The sequence below is a fragment of the Cyrtonyx montezumae genome, unplaced genomic scaffold (assembly GCF_038088225.1).
Source record: "Cyrtonyx montezumae isolate F1298 unplaced genomic scaffold, pur_monq_1.0 scaffold_5, whole genome shotgun sequence".
Classification (NCBI taxonomy): domain Eukaryota; kingdom Metazoa; phylum Chordata; class Aves; order Galliformes; family Odontophoridae; genus Cyrtonyx; species Cyrtonyx montezumae.
The window spans coordinates 900,837-915,608 of NW_027072056.1; the positions used below are offsets into that span (position 1 = coordinate 900,837).

A 14,772-nucleotide genomic window follows, 5' to 3' on the forward strand; every position below is an offset into this window, starting at 1 on the left:
GGAGAGGCGCAGCCCGGCCCGGCCCAGACGCGGGAGCAGCTCCGCAGCGCGCCCCGCTCCGCCCGGCCCGGCGGCTGCCGCCGTAGCCGGCAGCATCGCGGCGGGACCGCCCGGGGATGCGGCCGCGCTAAGAACAAAAGCCCTCTTCGCGGTCACGCTTCGGGGTTTCAAAGCGCGGCGGGGAAGGGGCCCGGCCCGGGCAGACTTGGATCTCTGCCCTCTCCGCGGGCTCTCCGCGGCGTCCGGGTCGAGCTGCCTGGCGCTTCCCCGCACGCCGCAGACAGCGCCGAGAGCCCGCCGCCTCCCCGCCGCCTCCCCGCCGCCGGCCGCCCCGCCGGGGCTGCCTGGACCCCGTTCCGCCCGGCGCCGCGGCCCCCCGCCGCGGGACCTTGGCTTTGCCCTTCGCACGGCAGGTGGCGGGGCCAGCGGAGAAGGATGCGTTTCTTCCCGTGGGGATTTTGGCTGCTTTGTGTCGCCTCCGCCCCGGCTCGCGGTGACAGCGGCAGCAAGGCGAGGAGCTGCGCCGAGGTCCGGCAGCTGTATGGGGCCAAGGGCTTCAGCCTCAGCGGCGTGCCCCAGGCCGAGATCTCCGGTGAGTCCCGCGGGGCGGAGGGCGGGGGGGTGGGCACGGCTCGGAGCGGGCTGTAGTTTGGGGCGAGAAGTCGGAGCCGAGTGGTTCCGCCGAGCTCCGTGCGGTGCCCCTCTTCCCGCGCGGGTTTGTCGCGGGGGGACGGGGTGCGCGCAGCGTGTGCTCCGCGCCGCGCGGGCCGCTCTCATTGTCTCTTTTCTTCTGCTTTGAGCGCGGCTGAAAGGGTTTCGGGATTTGGGTTTAGAAAGCAGAATTTTCAAACAGAAATGGGACTTACAGCTGGAAAATACCACGAGGTTATGGGAGAGGAGGGACGCTTGGCTTAGCCTTTCGAGTAGGCAGCAAACCCATAAAGGGCGTTTGTCAGCAATAATGAAACGGGAGAAAGACGGCCGTGTGTCAAGTTTGTGTGGCGTCGAGGGGAAAGCTAAGCAGCCTGCATCGGTGTGTGCGTTTCGTTTTGTGGCCGCTTTGAGAAATCTTGGATGGTTTCCTTTTCTTTGCGGGAAAACTCTGAATTAGCAAAGAAGGCTTCAAGTCTGATTTGTCGGTGTGATTTTTTTTTTCTCACCTCCTCTATTCATTTCTCTTCCCCCGAGGGACAAAAATAAAAGCTGAGGGAAGATACTGAGGCTTTGTCTTTTTCTTCTTAATTAACGTACAAGTTCTGATACACCAGCACGTGACCCTTATCTGAGAGCTTTCCCCCACTTGTGGGAGCTTCCTTTTCACATAAAGCATGAAACATGCAGGCGTACGTGCTGGAGCCGACCCGCAGGGACACCTCAGGAAGATTGCAGTTGGTAGTTCACATCTCAGCTACAGAACGCCCTGTGTTGAGCATTGCATTGCATTGTTTTCCAGGGAAACTGATTTGGTATCCGACCTGTGAATGGATGAAGGCTGAACCATATAAATGTCTCACAAATGGGAACAAATTAATACTTCCTTTGTCAAGCCGCAACTGAGACTGAATTTCCAAAATAAAATGAGCAGTCCTCGAGGTGAAACAGCAGGCAGTTTCAAAATCATCACTATTAATGGAACAATAATTCCGTTAAGCAAGAAATTCCGTTATCAATTTGCATCTAATTATTGCAGACACGAATACATTAGCAGTCACATTTCACGTGGGAAGTTCTTGGAAGGCTGAGTGTTTGCAGACTCGGGATGGCAGCGGTGCGGTGTGCAGCAGCAGCACCGTGGTGGTGTGCTTACAGGTGTCCCACCATAGCAGTGTGCAGAGCATCTTGTCCCTCCAACTGCTGCTGTTCTGAAAGTGACCGAGGATGCAAAGGTTTCTAAGAGCCAGAAGTTTTATTTCCTGAGGGCTTGGAGCATCTTAAGGAACACTGCAGCATCTAACTGGGCATCTCTGGGTATTGCTTTTCAGGGTAATTATAGATGAGTGCTATAAAAAATTGAGGAATACTGCCTGGTAAGTAATTTGAAGGAGTACCCAGGGGGAAAAAGGTTCCATGTATCAGCAGCAGCAGGTCTCTGTTATTGGCCCAGTCTTCGAAATTGCTAATGTACCTGATGATTGTCGTAGAGAATTATTTTCTGTACCTCCTTGCTGTTAAATATCTGGAAATTCACTTTTCTGTTGGTGTGGTACTCAGCCAGTGCAGTTAAAACCTCGGAGTGCCTGAACAGGAGCCCTGGAAATGTGCCTGCTGGAGTGCAGTGCTGTGTGTGGTCTGTGCTTCGCAGCAGCTGTGCAGGTAGGGCGGGAGGTAGAGCTGATTTTGCTGTCACCAAAAGGAAGAATCTCAGGACCTTCCTGTGGTGTCCCCACGTGTAAGTACAGTGCTGAGCAGTTCATAATCCCCCGTTCTGTTGGCCCACACACACTGATGTCCCAGCAGCCCAGCTGCAGAGCCCAGCCGCTCACTGCTTGTTGCCCCAGGACATAGCTTCCTAAGGGGTTGGTGTGTTCCAGTCTGAAATGGCCATGCTTATGTTGGTTTTAGCTTATTTATTATGTGTTTTACACCTTCTAATCTGTATTCTTTGTTGTGATTTAAGAGGATGTTGAGTAACATGCTGTCTCCGCAGCTCAGCTGAAGGCGGTCCCTGCTCACAGCGGTACTGCTCAGTTGCACCATGACATGGTTATTAGCCAGGCAGCAGATATGCTCTTGGCATACCACGTTTCTCACAGAACACCTAGGCACGGCTGCCTGTTTTCTGCTAACGTTGCACGTGTTAGCATGTCAAAGTGTTTTAAATGTGTTGCGTACAGTTCTGAAGTGTGTTTAGGGAACGTGCAAGGTGTTGAACCTCATGACTTTGAAGTCCATGGCAAAACTCCCAAACATGAAAGAAGCATTTGGTCATATTAGTAATCCTAACAGGTCCACATCCACCCATTTCTTAGGTGCTGATTTGTGCAGGAAAAAGTTTCTGGTGCCAGGGGACTTGCTCCCTACTGCTTGGGTTTGGGAAAGTTACCCCATCCGTTTCCCTACACCTGGCCGACCCGAGCTGTGTGCAGAAGCGTTCCTGCCTGGTGTCTGGGTGTCCAGCAGCACACTCTGGGATTCCTGAAAAGTACAGGAAAATGTTTAAAGATCTCCCAGTGCTTCTGTTTTCTTTTGATTCCTCTGTCAAACAACTGTTTCTACTTTCCCCATGTTCTTGCTACCCGTGTGCCATCACAGGTCCCCTGGGAGGCTGTACCCCTGGGTGTACCTGTTTGGTCCCATGCTAGAGGGCTGGTCTTCTTGGGCTCACAGTGAGGTTTGTGACAAGAGAGAGGGTCCCTGCAGAGAGTTCTGACTTCGGGGAGAGCATCCAGCTCTCACTGTTGCCTTGCCAGAATTCTTAGTGTTGTTGATGTGGGATGAGTGATGCTCTGCGGTGTTTCAAGCTGAGGTAGTTCTACTTTGTCCCAGAGAAGACTTAAGAAATCTCATTCGATGTGGATGTGCTCGGCCCTTGCTTTGACTTGTTCATTGCTGTGATTAATCCTTGGGACTACCTTACACGTGAGCTGAACTGCCTGACATGGGGATGAATGTAATGTCCCAAAAGAGGAGGGCGCAGAAGAAACCCAGTCAGCATCGCTGCTGATCCAGTTACGTGTCTCAGGATTGTGCTTCCTGGGTTTCTTTGCTGAAAGGAGGTCAATTTGTTTTCATTTTCTAGTCCTTTTAGGCTTCATAATTCTGTTGTGTAAAGAAAATATTGTCAAGTGCATATGTAAAGAGTTGTTTGGAGGAATGTTAGATAAGAGAAGAACAGGTCTGGCTGCAAGGCTGGACTTGACAAGGCTTTTGGAGCGTGAAGAAGGTAATGGAAGCCAATACCAGAGTGCATTTTAAATTCTGGCTGCTGCAGTACAAAAGACATAAATGCAAAGATAAACAAATGTGCATCTGTGGTACAGAAAATAAATTCAGGGGCTCCTCCATTCTCAAGGGAGGATATGTACCATGAGACTGAAAGGGGAGCCTCTCTGAGGTTGTGGTTTGGCTTGGTTTGTAATCATGTAGGGCGGGAACAGTGGCTCAAGGCTAGCTGCTGTGTGGGGAGCTCCTGGATACAGTCCCAGCCTGTGTATGCTAATGGACTTAAGGACAAATTGGAATGGCCTTTTTGGCCTGCTGTGTTTGGGAAATTATTCTTGGTGAATCAAAGCTCACTGAATTTTGAGAAGTCCTCCATTTGGCAAATATGTTGGTGTTGGTGTTGGAGTAGGGTTCTCTGGAAATGTGCATCTCCCTTTCTGTATAATTTATGCAAGTTTAAAGTAAAATATACATATTCATATACACTTTGTAATTGTGCTAATTTGTCAGTTCAGAATGTGTGCGTGCAAAACAATTAATGAAAATCAGATTTGTGGAGAAAAATGGGCTCCCTCTAGTGGCATGTCGTGCCTCGGAGCAGCACGTGCCAGTGCACCGGCAGCTCACTGCTGCGACATTTGAAATTTGGAAAGCTTTATACCTAAATATTCTTTAGAGTTTTGCGTTGGTGATGTTAGTTTTTGAAGAATCTGCTTCTCTGTCACTGCAGTATGGATGACTGAGCTCTCGTTGTGTAATTATCCTTATCGGCTTGTCTAACAAAACCATTTCAGCAGCTTCTTTTGTTGGTGAAGCAGAATGTGATTAAGACTGATGTTTCCCATTGGCCTGTATAGCCGGGGATGCCCACACACCAGCACCTGCAAAAATGCACCGTGGCTCTGCCTTTCCCATGCTTTGCCCTGTTGGTGCCCAGCTTTGTGCAAGAGCACATGCCAGTCTGTCTCTCAGTGTGCTGGATGTGTATGGCAGGAGATGCACAGCTAATGCCAGGGCCCGTGGAGCAGTTGGAGCATGTTCTCTCCAATTGTCTACTGGTACAATTGTCTCTCACACTGAGGGGATGGGATAGATGTGTTCCACTGGGTAATTTCAATAATTAAGCGTGCTTTGACTTAACCAAAGAAGGGAGGGAGCTGCTAACTTGATTATCAGAAATGTCAGTTTAGAGCCAGAGGTTTTATTTCCCTTGCAGATCACAATGACTGCTTCAAGAAGGGGGCGTGGAGCACTTACCTATCAACAGCAGCTGGACGCAGGCTCTGCACCCTGCCTGTCACTGCCTGCTGGACTGGGGAGCGGAGCATCATGCTGTATTGGGTGTGGTATGGAAGGTGAAGGCAGGACAGAAGGATAGCTGCTGCCTCAAAGAGCTTTTGGTCCACAGAGGGCTCCTGGATCTGCTACGATCCCACTGCTGTATGAGGTGCGGAGCTGTGGTTTGTCTCCTCACAGCAGTCTGTGAACCAGCTTGTTTTTCTATAAGCACTGTCCCACGTGTTGCTTTTTGTTCCTGTAGTGAGTGAACTGCCTTCTGCAGGGGATGATGGCAAGATGACGCACTGCTCTGGTGCTCAATTGGCTTCTGTTCATGGGGCATATGCAGTCACCAAATGCAATTGATTTCCTGCCCATAGCTTCCAAGACAGTAGGTGCACATGTTGCTGCTGCTCAGAGAAGCAGTGGCAAAAGCCCCCCTGACACTGCCTTCATGGAGCACCCTGTCCTGCAGGTGCCTCTGCAGCTCCCTGCACTGCCGGCTGCCACCCTGATGGATGCGGAGGGCCTCCCATGCTCCCACAGGCACATAGCAAAGGGGCAGTCACTTCTGATTTTCCCATCCAAGGATGACTCCTCAGCTGGATGTTCTTTCAAAAGAGCCAAAAGCATTGCTTCTGGTGGAGTGACAATAAAGCAAAGGGAGACTTTCATACATACCTTCCAGACTGCTTGTGTAGACCAAGTCTTTCTAAAAATCCTGACCAGGTACCTCTTTGGCCTAACTTATTTAGGTGGAAACAGAGTTGTCCTGTATTTTTCAACACTTCTCCTTCACGTGCTTGCTGCCTGACACCAGGATAAGAGGGGAAGAGTGGTTTCATAGCAGCCCAGGGGGCAGAGGCACCTCTGCTTGTGTGGTAGCATGGAACTATACAGGGCTGAGAATCATCATCCTCAACTCTTCCTGGAAGAAGTTGCATTTATGCTTTCCAGTCTGTTCAGCAAGAACTGTTAGTGTCCTCCTGACAGCTGTGGGAGTAGCCCTGTCTCATTGTGGTGGGTGACACCTAGACAAGAGGGACCCTAAAGGCTGCAGAAAGCAGCAGAAGATTTAAGATTATTCCACTGGCCTTTATATTTTGCAGAAGGTTGCCTTAGATGCCATTGTGTTAAAAGTAAAATGCAAAATTCTATGGAAGCCAAGATTTTCTTTTCCTTTCTTTTTTCTTAACTTTATGCATGTGGAGGACAGAATGCCCTTTCCTGTGATGCCTTGCCTATGCCCTTGGATGCTTCAGAATGTTATATACCTGACATGTGAAACCTGTGTTGAGGTAACACTTGATTCCCAGGGAATCGGATAACCTCCACTCCAGATTGTTTTGCAAAAAATAGCAAAGCTTCAGATTGTGGGTACCTAAACTGTTCGTTTCTATGTGCCAGGGCTGTGAGCTATGTCAGCAGTGTGCCCATCAATGGGCTTCTCTTTCACTCGGGATTTTTCAGACATGGGAACAATTTTTTCCCCATGTGATTGAAAGAAGTGGGTTGTGCTATAAAAGTTATCCACGATTCCATAGCTCCATGTTCCAGAATATACATTAATCACAATTGTGTTGACCATACAGAGATAATAGAACTAATTTGATTGTTTGTGCCTCTTCATCTGTGGTGCAGCATGAATTGAAAGTACAGAAGTGCCCAGCTGTTACAAACTCCTCTGCTAGCAACATGAGTAAAACACTTGTTAAAATTGCTGTGCATTCTTCTGAAGTATTAAAAAAAGAAAACAAGGTTTACTGTGGTTCTTTGGAGCAATGCGATAGTACTTATACATACAGTCAATCTTTTATATGACTAAAATGAAATTCTTTATGACAAACAGTTTTGGCTTGCAAAAAGATTGGTATTTTATGGGACTGTAAAACCATGCTGTGTAATTTAGTTGGCATGTTTCCACTAGCGTTATCCAAGTCTCTTACCTCTCAACCGGCGGAGACTGGCATGTTTCTTAAATAGGAGTGTTACATAAATTCCATTGGCTGTAAATTTTTGCTCATAAATAAAAATGTTAAGTGCCATCAGAAATTAAGATTGATCCATACGTTTTTAGTATGGATCAGAAAGCATCTACTTCAGTCGGTCTCTTCTGCCCTCTGCTCGTGATGCTGCGGTGAAGTCTGCAGAAAGCTGGCTGTACGGTGTGAACCCGGGGTGAGGATTGAGCACGGCACAGGGTGGCTCACAAGTGGCAGGGCTTTGTACCACCACATCTGATCTCTTTCTGCAGCCTCCCAGCCAAGCTGAGTGGTGCAGTGTGTTGTGAGGATGGCTGGGGTGGTCCCCATCTGGATGCACGATTTCAGTGTGAACCTGAAAAAGCCCCTCCAGTTCTTTCCAGTGGTTTCCTCTGCTGTAAACTCTTAAATGGGATGTGATAGCGTGAATGACTTGGGAAGTTTGTTTAGTTTAGTTTGTTAAGCTGTGGATTGGGTCCCAAGGTACAAGAGCACCTTAAGAGAGCAGCGGTGTCTCCCGATGCAGTTCCTTGGCTGTGCACAGCTGCATGAGCTTAAAATAGTTGTATAACAGTTTATATTTCTCAAACATCTGCTTGGCTTTATGACAGAATACCAAACCCGCCTTACAGAACTCTCCCTCCCCTCTCATTTGTGGGAGGTCTCCCAGAGGCTCGGATGTCAAGGAGGAAGGAGGGGTGTTTCTGCAGGGAGGCTCTCTGAGGCCTGGCTGTCCTGCAATCCCATCTGCTGTGAATTTGGGAAAGGCTGCACAATGCTGGGAACCCATGTGTAGGAGTCTTGCTGATAGAACTGCAGCCTCCTAGGGCTGCACCCCATCCTGCTGAGGGGCAGAGGGTGTGCTGTGGAGGTCAGAGAAGTGCTCCAGATGCCCTTTGCCCTTTCATCTGCCACTAGCATATACATCAGTTAGGCTCAGATAAGCAAAATCGGTGATACGATGTTACATAAACACATGCAAGAATCTCTGTAATGCATTGGGTAGTGGAGTCCCTACATGGGGAGCAGGGAAAGCTGCGCTGAGGAACGCTCCTGAGCATGGAGCTGCTCCCACAGGACAGCGGTTGCAGGCTGTGCCATGGCTGCCTGGGTCCTGCCTTTGCCCTCCTTGGGGGCTCTGCAGTGAAGCCAGTGACTGTTGGGAGTTGCTGTGTCTTGCGAAGCTTCATTGGATTTGTTAATAGCAAACACTGACTGAGATGTCTCTGCTGTGCGCTGATCCCGGGTGCAGGAAAAGTTTGGATGTGGAAGGCGGCTTAAATTCTTCTGCATGCTAGAGCTCAATTTGATGATGGTATGTGGTAGGCATGGGGAGCTGGAATTGGGCATGGGAAAGAGGGGCAGCATGCTGTGGATGGCCCTAGAGGGCTGTTTGCCTGGTGAGCATCTTGGATAGCTGTGCTGTGTGTCAAGTGAGTTTTGATGGAAAATTCCTTGTTTAGGTAACCATGTCCATGCCATGCAGATGTCTTTCGTGTCAGGATCACTGCCTGTTGCTGATTCAGGGGAAACCTAAAACAAATGTTGACATCACTTGTGTAGGGCCAAATTGAAGTGGAACTTTAATGAGTGAATCTTGACAGGTGCTAGCCAGGAGTATACTCTGTGATTTCACCCTTGTTAGAATAGAGATCAAATACCTGCTGGTACTGGGCAAGTTTCCATTGAAAACCAGGAAAAAAAGCCACTGTGTTTAACTGTAGTATTGTTTGTCCCAGTATCCCAGATCAGCTGTCTGGGAGCTTGAGCTGTGCCTTACTAAGTAGCACTGCCACTACTGTTTGTGTAGCACTGAAGTATTTTCTCCTGTCACAGTCATAAATTAAGTATTTGTCACAGATTCTCTATGTGACAGGGTTTAGGACTAGCGTTCCTAAATATATCTGCTGATGTGTTTATATCCAGCAACACAGTGTCCTGTGTTATCCTGCTATCACTGATTGCTTTGGGCATGTCACATCACTAAGGCCAGTATCTGGAGCACAGTGACTAGTTCTGGGCTATGCGTCAAAGAAAGATGTGGCTGTCCTGAGGGAAGCCCAGCAGAGATCACTGAGGTGGCTGGGATGCTGGATAGAGTATGTTGATGTACAAGGAGATGTGGTGAAAGCCAGGTCTGTAGAGCATTCAGGAGGGAAGGCTGGGAAATGGACTGCTGAGGGAAGGCATGCTCTGGTCTCTACTGAACAGTCTGGATCCAAGAAAACAGAGCCAGTGCTGTGCAAAATGGTGCAAGTGCTGCACTTGTGCCATGCAGGTAGATTGGGGTTATGCACTGGTAAAGCTTCACCAGAAGGTCTTCAGAGAAGGAAGAGTGAAAGGAAATCCTTCCAGTTCTCCCTTGAAGTGGTTGCGTTTTCTGAATTTACTTGTTAGCTTATGAAATATGGCATCTAGTGAAATCTCCTATATAAGACAAAATCTATGCTGGCACTCCAGAGATGTGAGTTCAGTTTTGTGCTTTGGCACACACCTGAGATGACCTTAAGCAAGCTGCTCAGTCTTTCTGTATATCCAGTCCCATGTCTGTGCATTAAATGCCTTTAAATGATAATATCTTGTTTTTGTAATTTGTCTTTAAATTATAAACTCTTGGAGTACTGCATCTCACTGTTACCTGGTATTTCACTATACAGTACTTAGCACAATGGGACCATAAATCTTTATCAGTCCTGTGGTATGTGAATGATAAACAGGAGTGGTATAATTTAAGGCCACACTCTGCCTTTGTTGCTCATTATGTACAAAGTCTTTTTTTTTGTTGTTTTTTTGTTTATTAAAATGTTGTGCTGTTCAACCTTACAAGACGCATGGGCCTCACTGAATGGATTTTTATGAGCCCCTTGGCTCCTTTTTTTGTTATTGTTGGGTTTTTCTTTTCTTTTTTTATTTTTATTTTTTAAGGAAGGAGCTTGTTTTTAATTTTACTTCATCATTACTTATTGATTACAGGTACCTAAACAATTTCCTTAGCAAATCAAGTAACAATAAATTCCTTTAACCTCTATCTCTTGTCAGTTTAATTATTGTCAACTCATCACTAAGTGCTTAGGTCAAAGGATAACGAGTCTGTTCACCATGAGGTAGAAGAGGGGTTGGGTTGCAGAACAAGAGCTCGGTCCTGCTTGTTCTTATATCCTCAGTTCTTCTGAGGATAAAAGCCAATGCTGTGGAGTCATCGAGTGCTCGGCTCAAGGTTAGAGCCAAGTGCCGGCGTGCAGCTGGTACTTCCATGGTGTGTGTGGAGCAGTGTGCAAACCAGGGCTGGAATTGCTGCTTGCTCTGGGCCTGGGCTGGCTGGGACATGCGTGCCTCTGTCGATCCTGCAGCTGTTGCACAGAAATTTGAAGGAGGGTAAAAATAGTACCAGGCTTTTCTCTTGTGGCTGGGGCTGCGGAGCAGGCCGCGAAGCTGGCGTGCATGCTTTGTGTTGGCAGAACTGTAATTTTCCTGTCAGGGTATTATCAGCTTTTTCAGCTCGAGTGAAGTAATGAGAATAGAGGAGACCATGCTGAATGGGTGCTGAGAGCTTGGCAGCATGTCACGCACAGGTTGAGCATGGTGTCATGTCAGAGATCAGTGCTGAAGTGTGTATTATGGGCTTGCTGCTGTATTGTGTTCGGTCACCAGGAGAAGACAGTTCATAGCCTTTCTACTGTCTGACCATTCTCAGCACAAATTTAATGCAACATGCTTTCTTGCAAATAAAGACGGAGCGGGATCCTGGGATACAAAGCTGCTACTCTGGAGATGTTTTCCCACTCCTAGGGAAAGAGTTCTCTTTGCACTTTGTCCGCCACAAAAGCCTTCTTTATGCTACCCGCCATTTGTAGACAGAAAATGCCACTTGCCAAATTTGCAGATCGCAGTTGCATTTCTGTCAGCTTTGGCAGTTATACAGCTTCTGGAAACGCTAATGAAGGCAATCTGCTTTTAATTTAAAATCCTCCCTGAAGAAAAAAATAGCTGGCAGTGGAGGGATCCGGCAGTGTCCTTGTGTGAAAAGCCTCTTTCCTTGTTTTCTATGGCTTGCTTTAGCCAAAGAGAAACTGTTAATTAAAAAATACTCCTAAAGTAGCCAAATATGCAGGAATGTACTTATGCAATAACTACCTGTACCAGTTCTGTGGTAAATCACTCCTTTGTTTTCATTTGATGAGCAATTCTAATTAACCAAATAAAAATACTGCTTGCTTTGCACTTAATTCAGTGACTTTGCCACTTCTCTTACAATTGAAGGACAGAAGATGGAGAGCTTTATTTAGATGATTATTTTATTTTTTCCCTTTGGTTCAGTAAAGCCAAAAGCATGAAGAGGGGAAAATGATGGAGGAGAACAGGGCCAGGAGGAGCTCCTGCAGCCTCCCCCAACGCGGTCAGAGCAGTGTGAGAAAACAGCCTTCTTCAGAACACATTTGAATTCAGTTTCTTTAAACACATTTTCCTTGGTACAGTACCTTCCTTTAGAAGGTACTGCACCCCGTGCTTTGCACATTGGTAAACAGTGCTCATAGGAGAGCGAAAGGAATGTGTGTCTGTGTGTAAAGGATGTGTTCAAAGCTGTTTAAAGAAGTCAAGGGGCTGGTCAGGGAATGTCAGAAGACCTCTTAGCAAGTGTGGACCCATCAAAATGGCTGGTCAAAAACAGTGATGATCCAGGTTACAGTATTTTTGTAGGTAACGTGTGATAAAGCACTGCTGGCTGGAGCCTCAGTGCCAGCATCTGGAGCTACAGAAATTACTTTCTTCTTCTTCTTTTTTTTTTTTTTTAGCTTTTCTCCTTTCTTTAAGGAGAGCTGTCTTTGGGATACCCAGGTAAAATCTGAGAGTTTGCTTGAGCTATTCAGTAAGGTAGCTATGCTTCAAAAGTACTTACAGGCCAAATGTTGAAAGCATTTTGCATGTTTTTGTGGATTGTAGTTTCACAACTACGCACAATGATTTGAAATTTGTACGTTCCTTTCTTCATCACAAGTGAAAAACAGGCAAAGCTGTTCTGCCTTTAGCTAATTGCTCCTTCACACCAACACTCCTCCTGAAGAGGATGGGACACCTAAGGAAAACACTGATTCAACCCAAGGGAGAGTATTGACAGCCTTTGCTGTCATGTAAGAAATGGCTCTAGCGATTTGCTATACATTTTGCCCTTCCACCAATTTTGTACCTGGCTCCAAGGGCTGTAGCTGCAGAGCTCCCAAGCAGCTGCGAAGCGGGGCATGGCATTGTAGGGCTGCACAAGCACTGCGGTCTGCTTAACAGCACGGACTCAGTGCTCCCATCTGCTTTAAGGCTAGACCAGAGGGAGGAAATTCTGGTCTCATGGCCTCCTCTGTGAGGATTTATTTTGGAATTTTGAAACCCAACCTCCTGCTCCATCCCTAAATTTAAATCCACAGCTTCTGACTGAAGACAGAACCATATGTCAGTGAAGCACTGGGGCACAGCCATCTTCTGTGTATTTATAATCTGCTGTTGCATTAGTAGCTTGTAGAAAAGAGACGGAAGAGAAAGTGGTGTGGTGGGGCACCTTTTGGGATGCTCACTCTGCTGTCCTGTGAGGCAGTTAGCCTCATTTGTGCCTGCAGATGAGTGGTGTGGAGGTGTTGGGTGGTAATCCAGAGGTCAGCTGTAGTAATCCAAAACCACTCCTCTGTTCTGTGGAAGTGCCATGCTTTTAAAAGCAGCCATGGTTGGAAGCACTGCTGCACAAAGGAAGGCCTGAGCACGAGAAGCTCCCAGCTGCAGCAGAGCCTTGGGGCTGCTGGCCAGGCACATCTTCCCTGGTCACCTTGGAGAGGGGACAACTGTCTAACAGATGGAGAAAATGTGTTCTGGTAATTAGTTGGTGATGGGCTCCTCTCAAGCAGTGAAGGTTTGTGTTTTTTTTTAATTAGCTATTTAATATGTTTGTGCAATATCATTCCTAACTAACGTGCAGTTACCATGAGTACACATACAAATGGCAGTAATGGGTACAGATGGCCATAATTACCCATGTTGATTTCTGCAGTAATCATGCATGCAACACATCAAGTTAGGCTTAAAAATGCTTGTGTGGGGCAGTTTGTTCCCCACCCCACCCCTGTGCTGTGTGTGAATATACTTGTGTGACCATCCTCTGTGTGCTTTGACCTGCTGCTGAGACAAGCACTGCTTTTTGGTGGGAGTGCAAGAGGCTCAGACACAATGAAGAAGGCTGATTAGCTCTTCTCTGTAGTGACTTACAGTGCTTTGGGCTATGGATTTTGTCTAATGCCAGTGCAGCAGCAGAGCTCAGAATGTGAGTGGTCCCTGGTTTGTCTGCTCAGCTGTGCAAGCTGTCATAGTGATCACGCTCCTTTCCTAATGGTATCATGGCACCTTTCTGAGGTCTCTCACTTGGTATTCCCAACATCTGCAGATGCTGAAAGGGAGTATGAGCAAAGTACATCCCTTCCTAATCCATTAATAGACCTCCTGTCCATGAATCTGTGTGGTCTGTTGTCCCATCGGCTGTCTGCCTCCACAAAACCCAACTCAGCAAGCTCCAGAAGTGCACCACCCACTAGCACTTTTGACTGTCTTAAGCTGAAAAGGAATGCAAGCATACATGGCTCTTCTGAATCGGGATCATCTGTCTTAAAAGCTGTATTCACAAGATAGTTCAGGGTTTGGGGAGCTGCTCACACTCTCCCTTCCCTGCAGAAATACCCAAGGGGAAAGGTACGATACCAAATAGTTGTGGTACAGCTTTCAAACACAAATCAAGCTGTCCCAAGGGGCTGGGGGATCTGGGGCATGTTGGTTGTCCCAAGGAGTGGGCTCAACCAGAAGCTTTTTGTGTCTGATGGGCTTCCTTCAAGCACGGTCCTTGCTCACCGTGCACAGTGATTGCTTCATGCTTCCATGAGGCTGAGATAGGAAATGTCAGAGACAAGTTAGAGAAAGTATTTCTGGGTTTGCTAAGCACTGCTCCAGATAGAAGCACCGAACACCATCTGTTCTGATGTAGCTCAGCATGGAGGAGGAGGAGGAGGTCTCCAAACTGCTGCTGCTGAGTGCTCTGTTGGTGTAGAGGGCAGCAAGCAGGCAGCTCTGCTCCCAGGCAGGGTGCGTGGGTACCTGCCTTGCAGGCTGCTGGGGCAAAGGCTCTGGCAGAATGAAAGCCCTGGGGAGAATTCATGTGTCTGCACTTCTTTGTGGAATGGCATTAATCTTTGTATCAGGAGACTGCTTCTTTGTCTCCCAGGGTTAAATCTTGAAGGTTTGTGATAGCAGTTAAACAGCTGGGGTACAAAGGGAAGTTTAAAGAAGCCTTGCAGGAGAAATTTGTGTCACAGAGTGAATAGTCTGTACGCTGTGCAGTGTGATGGAGAGCCAATCTCAGGCTGATGAGTTTAATGCAGTCAACAGTGCAGAAAAGAACTTTAACTACTTCCAAATCCTGCGATTGTCCTTTCTACAGCAAAAACGTCTCCTGTGATCAGTTTTTTTTTTTTTTTGACTGCTTTTTGTCTTTCTTTTAGTAGAAACGGGCCCTGCTAAATATTTACTTTTCAGCTAACACTTCCCCTATCTGGTTAACTTGTTTAGGGCCACTTCTTTCTTGCTTGTTTGAAGCCTGTTTTGT

General features: G+C 47.4%; 1 protein-coding gene across 1 annotated transcript in view; it reads left to right on the plus strand.

Annotated features, from left to right (window-relative positions):
- The first annotated feature begins 320 nt into the window (after window positions 1-320).
- GPC1 (glypican 1) overlaps window positions 321-14,772 on the plus strand; it is a 162,271-nt gene continuing 147,819 nt past the window's right edge. Inside the window, exon 1 of the mRNA XM_065747940.1 lies at window positions 321-592. Within this exon, the coding sequence (XP_065604012.1) occupies window positions 436-592 (157 nt within the window). The 5' untranslated portion in view covers window positions 321-435. The remainder of the gene's footprint in view (window positions 593-14,772) is intronic.